At 34.0% G+C, this 23,397-nt stretch overlaps 1 protein-coding gene across 5 annotated transcripts; it reads right to left on the minus strand.

Moving 5' to 3' along the window:
- Positions 1-681: 681 nt before the first annotated feature.
- On the minus strand, positions 682-23,154 carry LOC18103270 (cation-chloride cotransporter 1). Of its 5 annotated transcripts, none has more exons than XM_052445306.1 (13): positions 22,616-23,154; positions 22,456-22,543; positions 22,269-22,360; positions 20,978-21,092; positions 12,565-12,665; positions 12,329-12,390; positions 11,970-12,197; positions 9,366-9,480; positions 8,289-8,483; positions 6,480-6,880; positions 4,584-4,745; positions 3,177-4,292; positions 682-697 (listed from the first exon to the last, which is right to left on the minus strand). In XM_052445306.1, the coding sequence occupies exons 1-12, from the start codon at positions 22,870-22,872 to the stop codon at positions 3,202-3,204; spliced, it is 2,907 nt and encodes a 968-aa protein (XP_052301266.1). In that variant the 5' UTR covers positions 22,873-23,154; the 3' UTR covers positions 682-697; positions 3,177-3,201. The 5 variants fall into 5 exon arrangements, with proteins under 5 accessions (XP_052301266.1, XP_024436901.1, XP_024436899.1 ...); XM_024581133.2 differs by lacking the exon at positions 682-697 and adding an exon at positions 2,957-3,096; XM_024581131.2 differs by lacking the exon at positions 682-697 and having other exon boundaries at positions 2,957-4,292.
- Positions 23,155-23,397: the final 243 nt, after the last annotated feature.

The raw sequence follows: 23,397 nt of genomic DNA on the forward strand, positions 1-23,397 counted from the left end.
ATTAAAGAAAGAAGGATTCTGAAAATAAAAATGATGAATCGATATGTTGTTAACTTATTTCAAGGATCTAGACATTCATTCCTCTAATTCTGTTGATTATCACAATAAAATAAATATGTTTCAAGTCAAGCAAATAAATTTGATATCCTTTAAAGCTAAAGAAGATTAAGAAGATTACGAGTAAATTACTTAGACAAAACTTTTTAATCAATTTCTTATCATCAAGTAAATTTAATATTGGAAAGCAATTCTCATTCACTTAGAAATAGTCTTAGGAGCAAGTCTATTAAATTTATTCTAAGCAACCATTCAAAAACTTGAACAATTTAACTTAGTTTATTCCTTCATAACAAATTAAGTTGAAAGTTGCACTAATCAAGTTAATTCTTTTGTTTTTTATTCTTGTTCCTAACAACAATTACGGATTGAAAGAAACTAGAAAGTACATATGTCATCTCAAAATAATCCAATTAGCATGAAAATAAATCAATAACATAATTCTAAAATAAGGATAAATAATTACTTGAATATGAAATTATTATAATGAAAATATTACTCCTCACAACTACTAATGGAGATAGAGTATATTCCTTCTGAACCGAACTCAAGAATTAGTTGCTCATCCTTTAGGAAAATTCCAATAGCCAAGTCCCTTATCACGTTGATCTCCTGGTGTTTTTGTTGCTCAAAAGGCACCCTTCATGATAAGATATCAAGGCTAAATATTAGAAGGTTACAGCGGTAGAAGAAATCTATCTAATCCCATCAGATTTCTTCTTAACGATAAGACTTCTAAACTGTTAGTTTCTCATCATATCAGGAGATAAACTCATCCTTCAACTTGCATCATGTTTTTCATCTTGAAAACGCTTTTTCCTGACCTGAAGCCCTTAATAAAAGTTGTAGTCTTGAATGTGTAAATAAATTTGAGCTTTTGAATCGTATAGTTTCAATATTTGAAGCTCAAGATATGCCTATTTGAATGTTTAGTGTGAAAAACAGAAAATTTTGTTACAAGTAAGATTCCAACCCAATTTTTACAGGTCTATTTAGAGGTCCAAACAAACTCAGATTTCTTCCCATAATTCATTCCTATAAAGCTTGATACGTGTACTTTAACTTAGATTCAGTTCATATTCACATTCTGGAACTCTAACTTGGTGAAAAACCTGTGACAAGAATTAAGGTTTGAAATATAAAATACATAATTTCTTATATTTTAGCAATTAAATTACAAAGTCTTTTAGGTATGCTAAACTCATATAATAACTTTCAATAAGCTTAAAACACATTAAAAAACATAATGTAAGAGGAGTAGAAATATATGTATATTTTGCATTTATCACTAACTCGCTAAACTTGTAGTTTAAGTAATGGGACTGAGATAAACAAATATAAAAGAAATTAAAGAAAAACATGAAATTCAATATTCAAAAATTTCAACCTAGAAGGATGGAACTAAAAAAAAAAATTAATTCTCAACGAATATAATATTAGAGGATGAAATAAGAAAAAAAATTAATTTAAAAAATTCATCAAAGTAAATTTAATAAAGAACAACAAATAAACAAAACCAATATAAACCAAGTCAACCAAGATAAATCAAGTCATTATAAAAATCATTGAAATTTTTTATAGAAATCAATTAAAAACAAATAACAGAGACTGCTCTCAAATTGGATAAACAATGAAAGATAAAATTGAAAAAAAAAACGAGCTTAAAAAAAAAAAAAAAACAAGTAAACATCAGCGAACCTCTTAAACCTGAGTTAATCTTAAAAACTCACAACTCGTTAAATTCTAGAGTCGAACTTAATTAAAAAGCTCAATTTTCATGTTGAAGGATTAAATAGAAAAAATATATCAATTTAATAAATTTTATGAAGTAAAGAAAATAGTAATCAAAAGAATCGAGATAAGATTTGATAGGAAAAAAACTTAAGGCGGATAAAATTATAACCCTTGAAGTCCTAGACCGGATAAAATTAATTTGAAAAACTTGCCAAAGTATATATATATATATATATATATATATATTAGTCAAAAGAATGAGGATCAAATCTTATAGGAAAAAATCTAAAGGATAAAATCGTAAAAAATTATAATTTTAAAAACCATCTCAAATAAAACAAACTTCGGCCAAGACAACAACAGATAAATCGAACAAAGCAAACTTGACCCGAGTCATCCTATATTAAGCCACAAAACCCGCAACCTAACACGTGAAATTGAAATAGCCCTATGGAATTATGGAGTTGGAAAAAATGATCTAAAAAAAGACCTAAATCAACGCATGATAACCTTTCAAATCTGTAATTCAAGTCTTGAAATCAAAATTATCACATAGAAAGCAAACAGAAAAAATCATGAAGGCAAATTTTCTATCAACAAAATATTGAAAGATAAAATTTAAAAAGAAAGTTTCAATAAAAAAAAATCTAAAAGAAATATAGCAATTAAAAGAATAAAAACTAAAATAAAAATAAAAATAAAATAAGATGTTGAAAGATGAATTGAAAAAAAATCAATTAAAAAAATGATAAAAAAAAAAACAAAAAAAAAACAATGAAAAATTAAGAACCAAATCTAACAAATAAAAAAGATCAAAAGAGAATAATATTAAAAAAGAACTTCAATTTCATGAATTATTTAGAATAAACAAATAAAAAAAAACCACATAAAAAAAATGATTGTTTGAAACTTTATAGCAACAAGTATAGGAATTGAGGTAGAGGGAAAGGATGAAAAAAATCATCTATGTCAAAGTGCCCGTAATAGAAGAGCCACTATGAAGATTCAAACGCCAACACAAAAGCTTATGGTTAGCCAACAAATGACATTGAATGTGCCACCTGAAAACTTGATCACAACCATGCACAACCGCATGAATAGAACACAATATTTGAGTTCAGTTTTGTGGCCATGAGTTCAGTTTTTTTGTTAATATATAAAAAAGTTCAATGCAAAGGGAAAATTTAGATTAGTCTCGCTATCTCAAAATTTGACCTCGTACATTTCAAATGCGCATCCCCAAAGGACTGAAAAACTACCAAGTTTCTACCGTGACTATCACACAGGCGGATGCATTGCCACAGACTGCAAGAATGAATGTAACATTGAAACTAAAAAGATTGGAAAGATTGGAGGATATGGACAAGTAGGGATGCAGCATTTACCATCCAGAAAGTAAACCACCGGCAACTATGTGAATAGAGTTACAACATCTCTACGGTATCCTCTTACGATTAAAAGCCTTGGCACATTCTCTACTAATAGATCCATGTACTCCATGTAAAAGTAAGCAGGGTGGTGTACTGGAGGCGGGGGCAGACTCACCAGCACAACAGCAGCCATTCTAGAGTATCTCAATATCGTTGAATTTAGCTTCAGGGTGGTGTAAAGAAACTTCTCTACCTGTTGCTCGTTCACTACTACAGGTTTCCCATCAGCCATCAGCTTATTCTCATCCCCCTGAGCCGCCCTCTTCATCTCAGCTAAGTAGCCAGCAATGCGCTGCTGAGCAGGTGTAAATGATTCTGACCATTCATCTTGTTGAGATCCACCCTCTATTTGCACATCCCAAGATTTCATAGATATTACAATCACTTCAGCCTGCATCCGAAGATCATAGAGAAACTTCTTCACATCAGCTTTGAGTTCCTCTGCATCTGAATCCTCCTCTGCAATGCAGAAGACCTGAATCTTACAATTCTCAAAACTCTTCTTAGTACGAAGGAGCTGGGAAAGAAGAAGCATTAGACCACCATCTCTTACAATCCAATACAAATCAATAGTTCCGTACTGCATTTGATACTCATTGGGCCACTCATCAAGACCCTTGACAATAACAACAGCTTTGTTTGCAACGATGCAGTCATTGATTATTCCAACAAAAGTGGCAGGTATTTCTTTTAAATTTTCACGCCGCCAGATTTCAGGATACCGCATCACCACAATGTTGGGCTTCAGGTTACCAAGGCCCATAGTCTGGACAATTCCACGAAAACCTTCAGACATATTGGGGGCTACAACTATTTCTGCAACGCCCTCACAGCACTTGTAATCAATGTAGGTGCTTAGTTGCTTACAGGCTGCCTTAGCATCTTCAGCATGTTCATGATAGTCTCCATCTAGTATAGAGACAAATATGGACATCCCACGGCCTTTCTTCTTCATGCAGTTGGCAAAGTCGGCAAGCTTGGGATGGCAGGGAACATTTTCTGGCAGCTTTCCCCATGGCCGGCAGAATACAAGAGGGATTGGGTACCAATTTTTTGGGTGCACTTGGTTAGCTGCAAGTAATAGTGAGATATGTCAAACACAATGAAAAGGCATGCATGCACACAAGCACACATAGGTAATGAGAAGAGAGAGAAAAGAAAAAAAAGATAAAGACACTAAAAACATATCGACCAAATTCCTTGTGCTCAAGATGTTTGATAGAAGCAGTACTGACTGTTCATAGCAAATTGCCATAATAGGCCACCAAGCAGAGCACATAATGCTTTCAATATTCACCAGTGAGATGTAATGACTCAAGAACTCTAAACTTTGTCATACAGCGAATTTAGGACAGACACTACCTCCCAGCGATCGAAGACTGCGAAGAGCTAGTTGAAAATATGCACTCTTGAAGCCATCACCCCAGTCCCCAGCCTTTCCTTTAATGCTGACATAATAATAAATGAGGCTTGCTAGTGCCAGAGACACAACAGTGAACGACCAAGAAATCAAGAACATGATAACTGCAGTAAACCAGCGAAGGCAGGTAAGATCCTGAAACAAACACAAACAACTTCCAAGCATGCATGCATATACAAAAGGACATTAAATGTATAAAAGCACACACCAAGCTTATAGGCACCAAAATATTGAGTACCACAGTTTTAGTAAATCTTGAAGATTCTCCCCAAATGGTGCTTGCTTTGAAATCCTAATTAGACCTAAGGCTAGTAAATAGGAATATGAAAATGAACCTCGCATAACCATATTTGTCAAATCGCGATTTGAATCGTTAATAGGAAAGCTCATTTTCTGAATAGCGAATAGTAAGATTCATAAATGCCATAAATTTATTAAACAAAAACATAGAACAATAATAAATATACTAAAATAAAGCATCCATGATTTATGCAATAATATGATTCAAAGTGTTAGTTCAATAAGTAACTACTACCTAGCAGTAACTCACCAACGTCTAAGTTCTAAGATTCAAGAAACTCCATGGTTTTAGAATTCAAAAGATTAAATTCTAGAACCTTGTGTTGAAATAAAAGATAAAAAGGTACTTCTATAAAATATCTAATGGGTTATATTAAAAAGTACTTTTAAGTCTGAGTTGAAGCTTCTTTCTCTACAAATCCTTTGTACATCTACAATTTTCTATCGAATCTGCTTTCTCTCTTGCAATTCCTCCATCTTTCTTTATTTTTTTTCCAGAATTCCCTTCTTTCAGATTTGATATTTTTGGGGCAACTGAGTGAATTGTACAAAACACACAACTCAGGATGATTTCAGATGCGATTCTTGTATAAATCCAATTCATGTGCCCGAGTCAAATTTTTTGCTGTGTGAATCAAACAAATCGTTCACGTGCAATTCGAAAAAACCATGGGCATAACTAATCTCAACTTGACAAGCAAAGCAACTAAATAGGAATAAACTATTAAAGACTTAAGACGCTAATTCCTAGACCTACCAAATATCAAAATGACCACAATACTCTTGTTTTGCTGGAATGTGTTCAAATAACAATTTTGCCCCTGCTTACAAAATAATCTATGATTCAAAAACTTTAAACCCCAAACCAAGAAATCTACCATAACAACTTGTTTCTTGATGAAGAACCATCTAATGCAGCCTTGGGTTTCCAAAGAGAGTTCTTTAAGTATAACATAGCAACTCCATCAATCTCAAGTCTAGCTTCAAGTGTTCATACATGTATATCACCCAAAGCGATCCACTATTAACATGATGAGCATAATATTTCACCTTAATTTAGTGCACCCAAAGCATTTACGATTGAACAAAGCCAAAAGCACAGGTCGAGATTGAGGTTGAGGTTCATTTATATGCACATAATCCCAAAGCAATCCATTTTTAATACACATGGGCATTAACCTCACACATTACAGTGATTAGTATGACGTTCCAGAAAATATAGCTGAAATTAACACACTAAAGCATTCCAGCTTTTAACAAATAAAGCCAAAGGGTTGTAACAGAAAGCTTTCTGCATTTCCAAATAGTAGAATGGACATCACATTTCCAAAAGCATCCGATGAGAGTATTAAACTCAGGCTGGCGAAGAGGACAATACTGCATATTTGTTCTTTTGGGACACTATTAAGAACTCAGAGAGAAGAAGCTATAAGGTGCGGAAACACCACAGTCCTAAGGCCTCTCTAGGCCCTAAAAAATAATACCAGTAGCAAAACAATATGTGATTCTTTTTTCAAAGGGAAAAGTAAGAGGCATACCTATGCATAGTGATGCTCCAAGAAGAGAGAGGCTCCAATGGTGAATTTTCCACCGTGGTCGCCAACTGGGAGCATCTAGAAGATCTAGAAGGAAGCAAGACAAGTTCACGCCAGCATAACATAAAAGGTAAAACATAGTTACAGTTGGTGTGATAAGATCTAAATTCCCAATAACGACACACCCAACACAGATAAATGCAGTAAAGAGAGTAGCAATGTGTGGCTCATGTCCATCTGCAACTTTGAAATAGTTAAGAACAGGGAGAATTTCATCATTGGCTATGGCTGCAAGCAGGCGTGGGGCACCTGTCATGCTTTGAAGAGCGGCACCCAAGGTTGAAAGAATGATACCAACGTAGATGATGGCAGGGAAAGGCCAGGCAACAGTAGCTGTAAGTAGCCTGCATAAAAAGTACAGTTCAGCAGTAAAACAGAAATAGTGGAGAGTTTTGATGCAGTCCAAATTCTACAACTCAAACCAACATACTGACCATATATTATTCTCTTCAGCAGAAATGACCATGATGCCTAATGTATATTCAAAATAAAAAGGAGGCAACAAAGAACTGGGATGAAAGTATCACCAAGTGAAGGAAAAAACTTAAAAAATTCTAAACTTATGGACATGTTGATACCATCCAAAGTGTACATGAGGAACCGAAAGTGACTTGCTAATAAAGCAATTGAAGACCCAGGCTACCTAACCTACTTTGAAGGCATTTAGGAATTCCCAAACCATAACCATGCATTCTCATATCATATCTTTCTTTTTCTAGCATGACAAGACATAATCCAGGCATCAGCATGATTCAAAGTTGTTAATATCTTTACTTAAAACATGATTTTTTTTTCCCATACAATCATTAAATTCAAACAGTATTTTACAATTTTTATTAATCATGCAAGTATGAGATGAAAGAATGAATTTTAATGAAAGGTAACCTGAATTAACATTGGTAACTGCATCTTTCTCTAAATTTTTACAATATCTCCAATTCTATACATAACTAGAGATTTTATAACAGAGATTAATTCTACAGAAATAAATTTTGAATAATACAATAATCAGTATGTGTGATAGAAGCCTTAGAACTAGCATAGGCCTAGTAACACTTTCTATAATTAATGCATCAGACCTAAATAGCTAAAACTAAACTAGGACCAGTAAAACTTTAGAAATCTAACAATGCATTAAGAGCATTTAGTATAAGCATTTATTGTATGTAACACACCAGCAATATAATGAGTCCTAAGTCACAGCATAAAGATGCAATCCACAAATTACATAAAGGTGCAAGCCACTAAAGAAAATAAAAACGAAGAGCACAGCTACAATCTCATGAGAAAATCCATCATATGAACAAAGCATAAAGATGCAATCCACAAATTACCTAAAGGTGCAAGCCACTAAAGAAAATAAAAACGAAGAGCACAGCTACAATCTCATGAGAAAATCCATCATATGAACAAAGAAAACTCTGCTAGTCAATAATATAATTAACAGAAACTAGGTGACAACATTATTCCAGTAGACAATTAAGTGATGATATATTTATGCAGATATGCTTTGCTAGGTATTAATATATAACTACAAGGCACTGAAGAAAGATATAACCGATAAGTGGCCTTGCAAATGCCCGGTCACTTGACTAAAAGTTGAATATTGTTAGTTACTAGAGAAGAGGGAAGTTTGTGGTCCACAGTTTAAAGCAAATATCGAGGGATTTCATTCCACATTTGAAGAGGGGAAAATGTAAGATGTTCACAGCAAGTATGAAGGCTACTTGTGTAGAAGGCCATGCAAAATACCTGTCTGTCAAGAGAGCATCTCTAGTTGCAAGTGCTCCAAATAATAACACAGACACTAGATATAGTGCAGTGGTTGCAAGAGTTGCAGCCAATGTACCGATGGGAATTGAACGTTGTGTGTCTTTAAGTGAGGCTGATCTATTAGAGCCCGCCATAATTCCCGTTACAGCAGGGAAAAATAGGCCAACCAACGCACTGAAAGAAATTAAGAAAAAAAAAATGAGAAAAGGCATAAAAAAATTCATCTCACCCCTATTTCAAGAAAATGCATTTCCATGCTTTAAAGGAATGTGTTGTTGACACAATAGAATTGTAACCAATAGAAGTGTTTTGGTAAGGGCCCGAGGCATAGTATTGTCTAACTGAGACATGAAAACCATGAAAAATTCAACTTCTTTTAACACCCATTAGCAAGATAACTGATTGAAATGCTTACAGCTATACACGATTGCATAATGCCCAACAGTTCCAGTGATGGTAATTAAAAAGAGAATGGTGTGTGCCTTGGGAGGGTGTGGCAGAAAAGCAAAGTGTATCAAGCTGGAAGGTAATTCCAGGAACTTTAAAATCCATTAACTAGGGCAACTAAGATGATATAAATTAGATATTCACAACTGCTGGACCATTAGGTGTTTGTTCATTATTCTTTTTTCTAGTGATGACATAAACTGTGTTTGGTTACCTGAACATGAAAAAAAAGGTGTAAAGTAGAAGAATCAAGTCTACCAGCTTCTGCTCCATGGTTATGGAGCTCCAAATTAGTTTTCCATTCTACATTCCTTGAACTGTATAAGGAATAAGCATATTTCTTTCCAAACAATGTACAAAAATCTCTCATTCAAATTCAATTGCAAGTGTTCCCAACAGAAAACAGAGTTCAGATTGCTAAACCAAAGGAAAGAAGCATCTTCCGGCAACTTTATTCAACGGTTGGAAATTAATATATACCAGAGTATTCTGGTATTACAATAAAACAGGAAGTACATCACTTAATAATATTGCAATCAGATCCATTTATGTTATTAACTTCAACAATCAACAAATACTATGAGATTGAAAATTCTTGTCGTAGCTTACTTGAAATTCCAGTAGACCTTTCCTTCAGGATCAGGTATGCCAGCATTATTAGTAAATTGATAATCTGAACTCCAGTTTTCTTTAAAACTTTCCAAACTCAAGCCCGTGATTCCATCTGTTAAAATCATGGAAAGAGAAGCATTTAGTTTTATTTCTCCACCAACCAATAAGAAAGAACAAGGAATAAGAGTGAAAGCAAGACCATGAAAACATCAATCACAGATACATTTACAATTAAAGTTGACAGTTATTAGCATATAGGTTAAGGTCAAAAGTGAATCCTGATGTACCAATCAAAGAAATTGTTTGCCTTGAACTTAAATCAGCAAAGTAACTTGGCTACACTATGCTTTATGCAGAGATGCAAGTGGATAGTGAAATTCCATTGAGTTCTAATGCCACCAACAATTCCAAAGAGATCCAAAGCCACCAACCTATAAAGCTCAACACTAATAATGTTCATCATGGAAGTCCAAACAATACTGTTAAAGTCAGAATGAATGGTTCACTGTTTATTCATTGACTAAATGTATCTAAACAATAATAAATTAATAAATAAAACACACATAAAACATGAAGAAGAACGAAGACTCAATAAACATAAGCAGCTAGATCTAAGAGAAAAAATGGTGCAAAAGCCTTCAAACAATGACAAGAAGAGGCTAGATGATAGCAATCTCCAACACTTTGACAATGCAGCACTAACCATTGACAAAGATCCTGTACAAACCATCCTATACGAGATACAAAGATATGCAAATGAAAACTCCTTGTCTTCACAGGCATAGGTAAACCCCAAAGTAGGAGTAAGAAGGATACAATAGGATGATTAATTAAAAACATTCGAAGTGAGTTAACCAAAAATGTACAATGCCGTCTAAATTGATTTATGAGATGCACAGCTGAAGAGGGAACATATGTTTTCAACTTCACAGATGCTGCAAATCTCTGTTAGGCGAGCCAAAATCCATTTATCTCGTGAAAAGACAAAAAATACATCCAAAAGATGGACAACTAAAAGTTGTAAACATCCCAGCAAAACCAAACCCTTTAATGAACCAAAAATACATTCTGCTAGTCACAGAGCTGATAACCAAAGCATTCAATTTCCTCCTTGTGAAAGATGCACTTAAGATCTAAAGCTCTATCTCAGCCCATTGCTTTCAATAATCATCAAGTGTATTCATCTATAGACAGATAGTTCTAAATCAAAGGTTTTAATGTCAGAACACAATTTTAAGTTCAGGATTCATAGTTATCAAAACTGAGCTAGATAGTGAAGCTGTCAAGGTTGGTGGTCACTGATTGAACTCGTGAATCAGATAAAACCCACAAGTAAATTCGCAAATTTATTTATATGTTATCCATAATAATTACTAACCAAGGGTGGCAAAAGCCAACCCAAATCTATCTATTTTAAAGGGGCATGGATCATAAAAGTGTCAGTATAAAATTTAAACGGATCACTAATGGATTGACCCAAAAATATTCTAAGATAAATGGGATGGATGGGGTTGGGTAAGGGTCACCCATCTGACCCATTAACAGATATAGCTCAAAGAATTGTAAAAGCCTTCAACATCAGCCAATTCTTATTCCATGAGGGACTTCAATGAAGCAACATCAGGGAATTTCCCGTTCATCATATCGACCGACCCCATCAAATTTCATAGCTGGTTATTTGATTTGAGAGGGAAAACAAAATTTTTACTAATTTTCATTTAGCCCCTCAATTTTTGAAAAACTTATTTAATTTATTTTTCCAACAAATGAGTTCTTATTTGAAAGCTATTTATACTAAATATATTTTAGTCCCTTAATTAAAATTTTCTTTTGCAATCAAGTCCCTGCACATCAAACAGTAAAATTGGTCAAACAATTTAAATGGGTTGATGGCTAGGTTAAGTGGGTTTAAGCGGGTGTAGGTACCCATTGAAAAAATAAATGGGTCATAAAAGGGTATGCACAGAACATTGCCCATACCTATTTCATGCCCACCCATTTGCCACCTCTATTACTAACTCAAATAATATTTATATTTAAAACATGGCATATAATATTATCAAATTTACTTTCAAGAATAATTAAAAACATAAACAGAGAAGTATTGCTAAGTTGAAAACAAAATACTTAGAAAACAAATTGCTTCACTAGGTCGCCTGGTTGATTAACTAGTCTGTCTGCCCAAACAAATTTTGTTTCTCATTAGGTTTTTGTCTTTAACAGTTCAATTCAAAATTCAAAATAGTTTAGGCTACGATCATGAACATGGCAAGTCTTTTTTCTGATTCTGATAGTTAATAGGTCAATGTAGCTATCAAAACTAAATTGTAAAAGACAACCGTGAATTGAAAAAACTACAGTGTAGCTAATTATTTTCCTCCAGAGTTAGAATGGATCAGGGTGTAGTCTAAAAAACACCACGTATGTACTCATCAACATTAAATTTGGTCAAGGATTTGGAACATGTACTCCAAAACATCATTCCAATGCCACACTTCTATCGTATTTAAATGCTCAATGCATCACCCAGAGTAGCTATGACAAGTAATAGGCAAACATTACCAAGAAAGAAGAAGAAGAACTTAACAACTTAACACTCACCGGCAGGGTAGTCCTTCTTCGCCAAAAATATCCCAATAAATATGCAGAACAACGAGAACAAAACAGGAATGAGAAAAGCAGGTGCAACTCGATTGATCATCTTCACACCACCAAACACGATAAAGCATATGAGAATTGTCACAACAATCCCATAAATTTGCAGATCATGTGAACTTGGACTTTGTATGGGATGTGCAACTTCTGTTCCATTAAATGTTGTTATAGCCTCTACAGGGAAAACATGAACAGCCAAAGATATAAATTATCAGTGTTCTTTAACATTTTGAGATGGTAAGGTTAGATTCATGCTAACAGCTACCAATCATATATAATATCAACAGAAAACTCTGAATCTTTACCTCCGAATAGCCCAGCAGCAGGAAAGGCATTTAAAAAGGTTTCTACAGCTCCCAACACATAGCTAAAACAATGAGTAGAAGCAAATGAAAAGAATTATGTCAACACAAATACTTAGCGTATACAAATAGGCCATAAAGATAATAAAACTAATTGGAACCTCAAGTCCTAGAACATGGTCTAGGGCATTAACCATACATAACATGGTGGCATCAGAAAAGGGACAAGATATACTCACAGAGCTCCAGCAACTGCATTCCCAAGGAAGAAACATAATCCAATACTCACTCCAATCTCAGGACCAAGGGCACGACCAATGAGATAATATGGGCCCCCACCCTATAAATAAGGTTCATACAACAAGTGACTTGCTTAAAAACTATTCCAAAATTGAACTTGTCATCAGAAGATAACAACTATAAGAAACTGAAAATGAGAAAAAAAGCAAACAGCATGCTTAACAAACTGTAACTCAAGAAGTGTTGTTGATGCAATCAACAAGAGAGAGGCTTAGAAATTATTTTCATTTAACTTTAAATCCCAAATAGTTTATATTTCTTGTAATTCTAGTCCATTGAAGAATACTATTTAGTTTAGAACTATTGGTGCTTTGATGCCTATAAAAGGAGCATATTTTCAGTTTAATTGGAAATATTTTGATAATGCGATTATCAGTATTTTGGTTTTGTTTCAGAGCTGCAGCCTTGAGTGTCTTTTTCTCTTTTCTCTATGTGCTATTTTCTTCTTCTCTTTCTTATTGCCTACCTACTGCACTATCAGGTAGGTAATATTTACAGCCTTAATTCAAATACTAAATTCTACTAAAACAATCCCCTAATCATTCATAAATCCACATTTATGAAACCGTAACTCACCAAATCCCTTGTGGGACATGATGACAAAGTTGTCCTGTTGTTAAGAGATTGGGAGAATCAAGGCGTGTATTTTTTTAATAGAATGCATGAAGAGTTGCATGGAAAGATTTCTAAGACATAAAGAGAAGATAGAAAAGTACAATGATAATTAATTTTCTCTATTAGCTCAAATGCTAGAGCAAAGGACAAAAAATTGTCATGGACCTCAGTTGAGGAAAAATGTTGTAGATAGAGAGGGGAAAGAAAGAAAGGCAAGAGAGAGAGAGAGAGAGAGAATGTATAAAGCAACTGACTAAATAGAGGAAAGATTTCTTTTGAGGCATGGGTTTGTGCCTTTGGATCCACATCTCGGTGAAGTTGCATCACCGAGTTAAATAAAAGCATTGGCTTTAGCATTCATGCCTTGTGCCTCAAGCATGCCTAAGGCATGGTTTTAACAACACTGATCCCAACATAGTAGCCAAATTCTTGAACTTTTCCCATATTTCTCAATTGGGGAAAATGCAAAAAAGAACCTTTTAGTTTGGACTATTTACATTTGAGTGACCAATTTTCAAATTTAAATTTGGACATTGAGCATGTGCTTTCCTCGCGTAGCATTTACCCCTTTAACTATTAATTAAATCGAAGGGATAATTGCATTATCAGTCCTCAAAACTTAGATAGATGTACCTTTTCTAAGAAATCCTAATCCTCTAATTTCTAACAATTTATTAGAATGTTATCAAATATGCTATACCAAACACTTTTACACATGAAAATATACCCTACATTTTATGTACTAATCATTATCATGATTCATCTTCTCATGATTCATCTATTCAAGTGTACCAAAAAATATATAAAATCATGAAATAGACTACTTTTTATTATTATTAAAAAAATAAAACTATCCAAGACCAATGAAAAAACAGTACATGGTTGATAAAAAAAACATAATACATATTTAAGTTCTGTGTTTTCAATCAAGTTCATATTGATTCAAGAACCATGTCAGGTCGTCAGGTCAGCAAAGGGATAGCATTACATAAATTTGGTCCATTTTAAAAAAAATGAAGGATTACGACTCAATTACCTAAATAAAAAAATAAAAAGATGGGATGATTATAGGCAATCATATCAGCAACTTGAATTGAAAAAAAAAAAAAAGGCAGGTGCTAAAGGAGGGAAACCACATGCCTCTGAAGAATCAAAATTCAAAGCTCGGTAATTGCATTGCAAATTGGAAAAATCACAAGATCATTCTTTGCATTCTTCCCCTTCTCAATTTTACCCATATTTTGAACAAACCAACTAAACTATAAATTTATCATTTTAACTTGAAACTAAATGCTATTTCTATCTCAAATGTTTTTCTAACAGCTTTGATCAACATAAAGTGTTTGACAAAGGGATATTCATTGTTTGATTACTCAAACCATGATCCAAATCATGCACCAATCTGAATTTCTATTCAATATGAATTTTCAATTCAATACTTTCACAAACCTATATTGAACCACATAAAACAGCGTAACTGGTTTTATTGTTTGACTTACCAATTAATCTATTTATGTACTCCTCCATTTCAAAGAGTTTGTTAAATTTTCCATTTTGGGATGGTACAAAATTGTTTCCATTGTGACCCAATTTAGTTCATAGACCCCAGCAACACCATTTTTCCTTTTCTTCTCCTTCATTTTTGCCAATATCTCCTACCTCTTTTCCCCGTACACCAGTACACCAAGGGTTATCCTTCACCATCACTCCTCCCATTGGCAGTAGCCACAGTCCTCAACATTCAAACCCTTCACCACGCCCCCCTGCCATGATTTTTCAACCTCCAAAGCTCCAAAAAAGCAACTGCCATCAACAGCAAGAAAAGAGATAGGAACAACTACAAGTTACGATAGAAAGCTTATTCTCCGAACATTTGCTTTGGTATAACAATAGATTCTCACTTCAGGGGTTGAGGAATTTTAGAAAAAAAAATGTGCATTTATTGAACACAATGTTTGAAGTGTGGTTTTGGCAAAGAAACCCATGGATCAGGCTAAGCATTTGGTCCTTTGTTTCTGTACAAAAAAATGTTTGGTTAAGATTTTGTTTTAAGCATGAAATACCCATGTCTGTTCTTTTAATCTTTGGATACCAAAATGAGATAAGATGGTGTATGCAAGCTTAGTTTTGAAGTGTTGGTTAAGTCTCTTTTTATGCTTTACTTGAATATGGATTGAGCTTGATCCTTTAGTACCTGGAAAAATAAAAGAATTCTAGGCAAGTTCATGAATGGTTGCTTTAATCTTTAAAACATGAAACTTTCTTCTTGGATTTGTTCGTGGATTAGGCCTTCAAGGCCTTTTGTTTTTTTAGGAGTAAACTTGGGTTGTTTTGTTAAGCCTGTTGGCTCTTCTTAGATAAGGCTTCAATTCTCTTTTTTTAAGCCCATTTAATTTCTTTGGACAAAGCTTGTGTTGGCTTCTGGTCAGGCTAGGAAGCGCAGTCCATTTGATCGGGCTAAACCTTTAAGGTCCAAAATCTAACAAGGAAAAATTGCATCTTTAGTTTTTTAAGACGTGTATGGCAAACACACCCTTAAAGCAATATTTAAGCTTGTGTTTTTTAGTTATGGGCGTGTTTGCGCATGTTTGGCAAACACAACCTAACTTATTTTTCACACCCTTTATTTTCTTTTTTTTCTTGTGTTTAGCCAAACACACTCTAGTTTAATTTTAATTATTTTTCAAATTTTTGAAGGACTATTTCGCAATTAATTTTGGGCCTTTTAAATCACTTTTTGCCATTTTATATTTAATATTTAAAATTATGAACTTATATACATGAGACGTTTTTTCAGTATTATATAAACCAGGTTTTTTGTAAAAAAATAGAAAAACAACAAAAATCAATCTTTCAAAATATACATTATGTTTTTTAAAATGAACATGGCCAAGTTTTTCCAAAAAAATCATGTTTGCATTTTTTAAAAAAATACAAAAATATGACAAAAAGACATTGCATGATTTAGCATACCAAAAAAAATCAAAAAATAGATTTTATATTTTGTATGCATCATGGATTTAATAATAAGTTTATTAAAACCAAGAGGACTTGATCTAAATTTCAAAAACACCAAAAATTCAATTTATTTATTTTTAATATAAAGGATTAAGAACTTATACGTAAGATGTATTCCCGATATTAAAAAAACAATGCAAAAAATATATTTTGGCTTTAGAATAGCTAGGCTTGACTCGTAAAGTCATGGTTCACTCTTTTAAGGTGAACCTGCTTTAACCATTAGACAGACCAATGGTTAGAAAAACACAACAAAACCTTAGTAATAATCAAACAAATGAGTTATGCAGCTATCGTAGGTAGGGTGTACTAGGAGTGATATTGTTTTCCCTATACACAACAAATCCCATTATCCAAACTCTGAAAACCATTTAAGTTTCTAGTGACCAGAATACTAGGTGGCAACTCCGGTTTTTTTAAAACCATAAAAACACAAGAATTCTTCATTCTTCCCACACCACTCAAAATCTTGTTCCAAGAAGATGATCACCACGATGCTACATAAGTGTGATAATCCTCATGCCAAGCCACCTCCAATAAAGTGTTATAGATGCAATCAGGAAGGGCATAGATCCAATGTATGTCCTCAGAGAAGACTTGTGATCGTGGTTGAACGTGAGGATGAAGAGTGTAGAGAAGGTCTTTGTATCTGGAGGAGTGTTGTGAACCTGATGGTGAGGGTGAGTATGAGGATGATGATGGCCAAGCATATGTGGTGAGATGATTGTTGTTCACACCAAAAGCTAATGATGAGACGACACACCAACAATTTTTTTACTTTATTCTTGATAGCAGTAGCTACGAGAATATTATTGCTAGGGAAATCACTATTAAATTGGGTTTGAATATTGAAAAACATCCAGAATTTTACACTATAGGTTGAATTAAAAAGGTACCAAAGATAGCAGTAATTGAAAGATGTAAAATTCCTTTTTTCCATAGACAACTATATAAGGATGAAGTTTACTGTGATGTAGTTGACATGAATGCTTGTAACTTGTTTGGTAGGCCATGACAGTATAATGTAAATGCATGGCATGGGGGACAGAAACATCTATAAGTTTGTTAAGGATGGGATTAATTTTACTTTGATTCCTCTGAAGAGGAATTCCCAACCAAAAGCCCAAAAGGCTGGAGGAAAGGCATTGAAACAAATGAGTTGACAAGGCAGTTGAGGTCACTGGAGTTGTTAAGTCTCTATTGCAAGAGTTTCAAGAAGTTATTCCAAATGAGTTACGTGTGATATTCACACCATATTGACTTGATACCAGGGGCTAGTCTTCCAAATTTACCTCATTATAGAATGAGCCCAAAAAAAGGAGAGATCTTAAAGGAGAAAATAGATGAATTGCTAAAGAAAGAGATGATTCAAGAGAGCTTAAATCCATGTGTTGTCCCTGCTTTACTGACACCAAAGGATGGTAGTTGGCATATGTGTGTTGATAGTCGTGTCATTAATATAATCATTGTGTGATATCGGTTTTCAATTTCATGGTTAGATGACATGCTAAATCAATTGTGTGGTGCAACAGTCTTTTTGAAGATTGACTTGAGAAGTGGTTACCATCAAATTCGACCAGGGGATCAGTGGAAAATAGCTTCCAAGACAAAGGATGGGTTATATGATTAGTTAGTCATGTCATTTAGGTTAATGAATGCACCGAGTACATTCATGAGGCTGATGAATCAGATTTTGGAATCTTTCATAAATAAATTTGTTGTGATTTATTTTAATGATATCCTTGTTTTTAGTCATAATGAAACATATCATAATGAGCACTTAAAGAGTGTTCTAGAGGTGTTGCTTATATCATATTGAGCACTTTAGGAGTGTTCTGGAGGTGTTGCTTATAAACAAGGTGTATGTAAATCTGAAGTAGTGTAGCTTCATGACCAGCAAGCTGTTATTCTTGGGTTTTGTAGCAAGAGCTGATAGAGTTGAAGTCAATAAGGAGAAAGTGAGGGCAATCCGTGATTGGCCCATGCCCAAGACAGTTAATGATGTGCAGAGTTTTCATGGTTGGGCTACTTTTTATGGAAGATTTATTCAAGATTTTAGTAGTATTGTGGCACTAATCATTGAATGTTTGAAGGAAAGTTTAAATGGGGTGAGGAAGAACAAAGTTTTGCCTTAATAAAAGAGAAGTTATGCAATGCTCCAGTGCTTGCTTTACCCAACTTTAACAAGTTGTTTGGGGTTAAATGTGATGCTTGTGGAGTAGGTATTGGAGGAGTTCTTTCCCAAGAGAAATGTCCTGTAGCCTTTTCCAGTGAGAAGCTAAATGAAACTCATTTGAAGTGGACTACCTATGATAAAGAACTCTATGATGTGGCAACGGCTTTGAAAGTTTGGAAGCATTATTTAATTAATAGAAATTATCTTGTATTCAGATCATGAAACTCTTAAGTCTCTGAATAATCATAAACAAATCAATATGGATATGATGGCCAGGTGGATTACATTCCTTCAGAAGTTAAATTTCAGTCTGAAGCACAAAGTTGGAGTTCAGAACAAAGTGGTTAACGCATTAAGTAGGCAAGTTGCCCTACTAATCACTTTTCGTAGCGAGATTATGGGTTTTGGGTGTACGAATGAGCTATAGGGTCGAATGAGCTATAGGGTGAAAATGTTGCTTTTCAAAAGATATGGTATAAGTGTTCTAATGGTTGAGTTGATGGAGATTTCCGTATACATGATGGTTATTTACTGAAAGGTAATCGATTGTGTATCTCTCGCACATCCCTAGGCGAGAAATTGATTCGATACTTGCATGGCGGATTAAAGGGTCATGGAGGAAAAGATAAAAGAGTGTCAGCTTTGGAAGATAAGTATTGTTGGCCTCAGCTCAAGCATGATGCCAACAATTTTTTTCAACATTCTTTTACTTGTCAAACAGCTAAGGGGCAATCACAAAAAATTAGCTTATACATGTCTCTACCTATACCTGAACATCTCTGGAAAGATATTTCCATGGATTTTTTGATAGGTCTTCTACAAACTCAGTGAGGAATGGATTCTATTTTTGTTGTTGTAGATAGATATTTAAAGATGACACACTTTATACCTTGTAAGAAAACTATGGATGTGATCAGTGTGGCTGGGCTTCTTTTCAGGGAGATAGTGAGGTTGCATGGTGTTCCAAAATCCATCACGTGTTATAGAGATACCAGGTTCCTTGGTCATTTTTGGCTAACTTCGTGGAAGATGTTAACTACTCTTTGAAGTTTAGTAGTGTTGCTCATTCACAAACTGATGGCCATACTAAATCTCTAAACAGAACTTTAGGCAATCTGATTCGCAGCATTTATGGAGACAAGCCTATACAATGGGATGTTGCATTGACTCAGGCAGAATTTGCTTACAACAGTTCCAAGCATAGTGTTACTTGCAAGACACCATTTGAAACTGTGTACATGAAGCCTTCAAATCATGTACTCGATCTACATTCATTGCCTAAAGCTACTAGGTTTAGCAAGTCAGCAAAGAATTTGGCTGAATAGGTGCAAATTGTGCATCACGAGATCAGGAGAAAACGAGAAGAAACAACTACTAGAAATAAGCATGCATCAGACAAGCATAGGTGGGTTAAATTGTTTCAAGAAGGAGACATAGTCATGGTTTTCTTGTGTAAGGAGAGGTTTTCAGTAGGCACCTATAACAAACTAAAGATGAGGAAGTATGGTTCGTACAAGGTGCTGAAAAAAATCAATGGCAATGCTTATGTTATTAGTTTTTCTGATAGCGTGGGCATATCAAAAACCTTCAATGTTGCTGATCTTTACGACTATTTTCCAGATATTGAACTCAACTCGAGGACAAGTTTTTCTAAAGTGGGGGTCTCCTGACGCAACGTATAGCGAAGATAAAACTAAGGTTCTCAAGCTCTAAGGTTACAGACCAAATTGTAGAGAAAATTCTATGGTATTTTTATTGATTCTAAATAATAGTATTGATCTCCATAAAATAAACTAGGCATCCCTATTTATATTAGTACTAAAATCCTTTATAAAAAATGATTCCTAATTAAAATTTACCTAATTAATAGAATTCATCTAGTATTAGAATTCCTAAACAGTAAAATACTAATTAAATTAAAAGTCTTAAGTTAAGTATGAAACAAATAATTAAAATCTAAAATTAACTAGGAAATTAATTAAAACAGGAAAACAGTAACTTCATGATTTAATTTGGACCATAAATTCTTGGGATAATTGTTCTACATCAAAATTGTTCAGAAAGAATCCTCGAATGAACCAAATAAATTAAAAATCACAACATTACCATGCTTCTCTTGACCAAACAAGTATCAGACAACTAACATCAACCCTTGTGGTGGAAGCACATTTAGGGTGGTCATGCAATATCCAGTAGATGCAAAGTACCACCATAAAGAAATAGAAAAAAAAAAGGGTAAATTAAAACAGTATCTCTTTTAGTAAGATCTAGGGTAATTTTTTCAAAAATAACTACCGATTAGAACTAATTTATTAATCATGTTTTCACTTATGTCCCTAATATGCTCAATCTAAGAGCTAAAGAGCTATCATTGAAAATCGATCCCATATTTTCATTGAGAAAGAATTATTTAACATTTAACAAGCCATTAAGCTGGTGTAGAAAAAGGCTGTGAAAATAGCCTTGTAGATACTAAACCCCAACAATACTTTATCCAAAACATAAGTAAGAACTGATTTAATAATGTCGTAACTGATACTTACCTTCATTGCACCATTAGTTGCAATAGCGCTCAGTGAAATCCCGGTTAGGAAAGTACACAAACCACAAAATGCTACCAGCACCAGAGATTCGCCTATGCCAGCCATGCCAACAATCCTGCAATTTTTACAAAAACATAAAGCAATCAAAAACTATTGTATGAGAAAGCATTGGCATGAAATTAAATGTGCATCATCAACATCCAGTCAGTCTGAATGGTGAGAGGGGGAGGATGTAATCAACATCATTTAGTACAACTAGATTCAGATTAAATCATAGGAAGGAAGTAGGACCAGCAATTTGTTTTGAATATCACAGCTGTTCCTAATTTTCATTGGGTTATATAAACCCCATTCAGAATACCCTTTGATGTATGATTTCTGGCACAAGTCAATGTAAAGCCAAAACTTTTCCCCATCTTACCTCTACAAGCATCTAGCCAATTTCAAAACTGATTATTCTAGATTTACATTTTATACATAGTTGTGAACTTAAGTCTCTTAACACATTTTTTTCCTTCCCACTAACAAAAATGTAACTGACAGATTATCTATTTAAAAATAGTTGACAGAGTTTTTGAAAAAATTAACAAACTTGAAGGCTTTAAAAAAACACTAACTATATCAAAGGCCAGCAAGCCATTAATAAACCAAACCTGAATGTCAATTTATTTTCCTTTACCTCAAGCTTGATTACAACCCACCATGTCCATATAAAATTAAAACCTTCAAGAATCTAAATACAACACAACTTCTAAATGTCCATGTTATAGGTAACTTGAATTTTACAATCAGCTCCAGGTTCACGAGAGGACATCATAGTCCTTTATTCAATTGACAGTTAGACCACAACTTATAAAGAAGAAATGGAAAATATGGGTATATCCAAAAATGAGAACTCAGAGCTCTCAATTTGTTATCACTTTTAAATAGCGTTATTAGCATGTCCAATAAACGGGTAGTTCAAGAGAAAAAAACGAGACATTAGTTGAATGATTTATTGATATTAAAAGACAATTCAACCATATTTCTTAAAGAAACTTGTATGATGAATACATATAAGAGAGAGAGAGAGAGAGAGAGAGATGCGATTAAATGCAGCACTTTGTGAAATTAAAAAGTATTCGACTGGATAGATTTCTCCTTCGAATTTCAAAACTTCATTGCTATCAATTAAAAGCAAGAAACAAGGTGGATGTACATATCTGCACAGACCCTATAATCACTCACATTAAAACAAAATGCAGGTGCGGACAAAGGGAAGCTAAAAGGAAGCATCACGCGAGATAGTTACCAAGAAAACCGAATATAGTAGATAATTCCAAGTATGTTTTGCAAGCATGGGACGAAAACACCCATCAACGTTCCCAGTTTAAGATCATTATGCTGCATTGATGTATCAATAAAGAAATAAAGCATAAATAGTGGATGAAAACTAGTAGTGAGAAATTGCTAAAAAGAAAGGGAGCAGTAGCAAATACCCCTGGGCGATCTCGATCAAAGGTGACAGGAGCATCCTCACCATCCCCCCTGGGACTAGAAGGTGCGGCAACTTGCTCCCCTGTCATACTGGAACAGCAAGTCATTCAACAATAATGTAGATAGATGTTCAACAATAAAGGAATGAACGAGGTAAGGTACCTCTTAAGACCAAGAATGTTGACGAGGGAATCAAAACCAAACAATTCCAATCTGTGCTCTCTTTCTGAACCATTTGTATTATCATTCAAACGATCGGAATTCGTGTTTGTTTTTTCTTGGGAAGAAGATCCGGGAGGAACGGAGGACATCTCAAGGACGGCGGGATCGTGAGCCACCACAGGCCTGTATTTGCGACCACTCTGCTTCGTGTGGAATTCGTCTTCTGACCCACCACCTTCAATATCTCCGTTGTCCATTTCGTTTTGGCTTTCCAAGATCTAATCTTAGTCTGCAAGTATATGTGTAGGTATTATACACTATCTACAGCTACTACAGATCCAATTCCAAACTGAAATGGTAGATCTCTCCAAAAATGCATACGATTGATACAAAACAGTTCTAGAGAGAGAAAAGAAATAAAGAAACGTAATTGAAAAGTAATTAGAAGAAGATTTTGCTCTCCATGGACTTTGGTCTACATATCAAAATAAGGGAAGACAGATTCAGACCCCAAAAGCCAATTGTTTTTGTTATGTTTGGAAGTGTTTCCTCGTCTATTTATTTTGAAAAACAAAATTTATATCTTATTATAATTTTAATATATTAATATTTATATATATATATATATATATATATATATATATATATATATATATATAAAAGACACCCACAACACAATACAAACTAAAAAAATATTATTTGAAATATTAAAAATGATATAATTCGGTTTGACAGGAATAAAGTTTCGTTCCACAAGTGAAATAAATAAATTAATGTATTTT

This window comes from Populus trichocarpa, chromosome 11 (genome assembly GCF_000002775.5).
Source record: "Populus trichocarpa isolate Nisqually-1 chromosome 11, P.trichocarpa_v4.1, whole genome shotgun sequence".
Taxonomy (NCBI): Eukaryota; Viridiplantae; Streptophyta; class Magnoliopsida; order Malpighiales; family Salicaceae; genus Populus; species Populus trichocarpa.

Excerpts from the sequence above, each read along its gene's own strand:
- LOC18103270 (XM_052445306.1), bottom strand. The coding sequence starts at position 22,872 with ATGGACAACGGAGATATTGAAGGTGGTGGGTCAGAAGACGAATTCCAC. Across the intron at positions 21,093-22,268 it reads TACTATATTCGGTTTTCTTG|GATTGTTGGCATGGCTGGCA; the intron begins GTAACTATCTCG and ends TAAAAATTGCAG. Across the intron at positions 4,293-4,583 it reads CAGTCTTCGATCGCTGGGAG|CTAACCAAGTGCACCCAAAA; the intron begins GTAGTGTCTGTC and ends TATTACTTGCAG.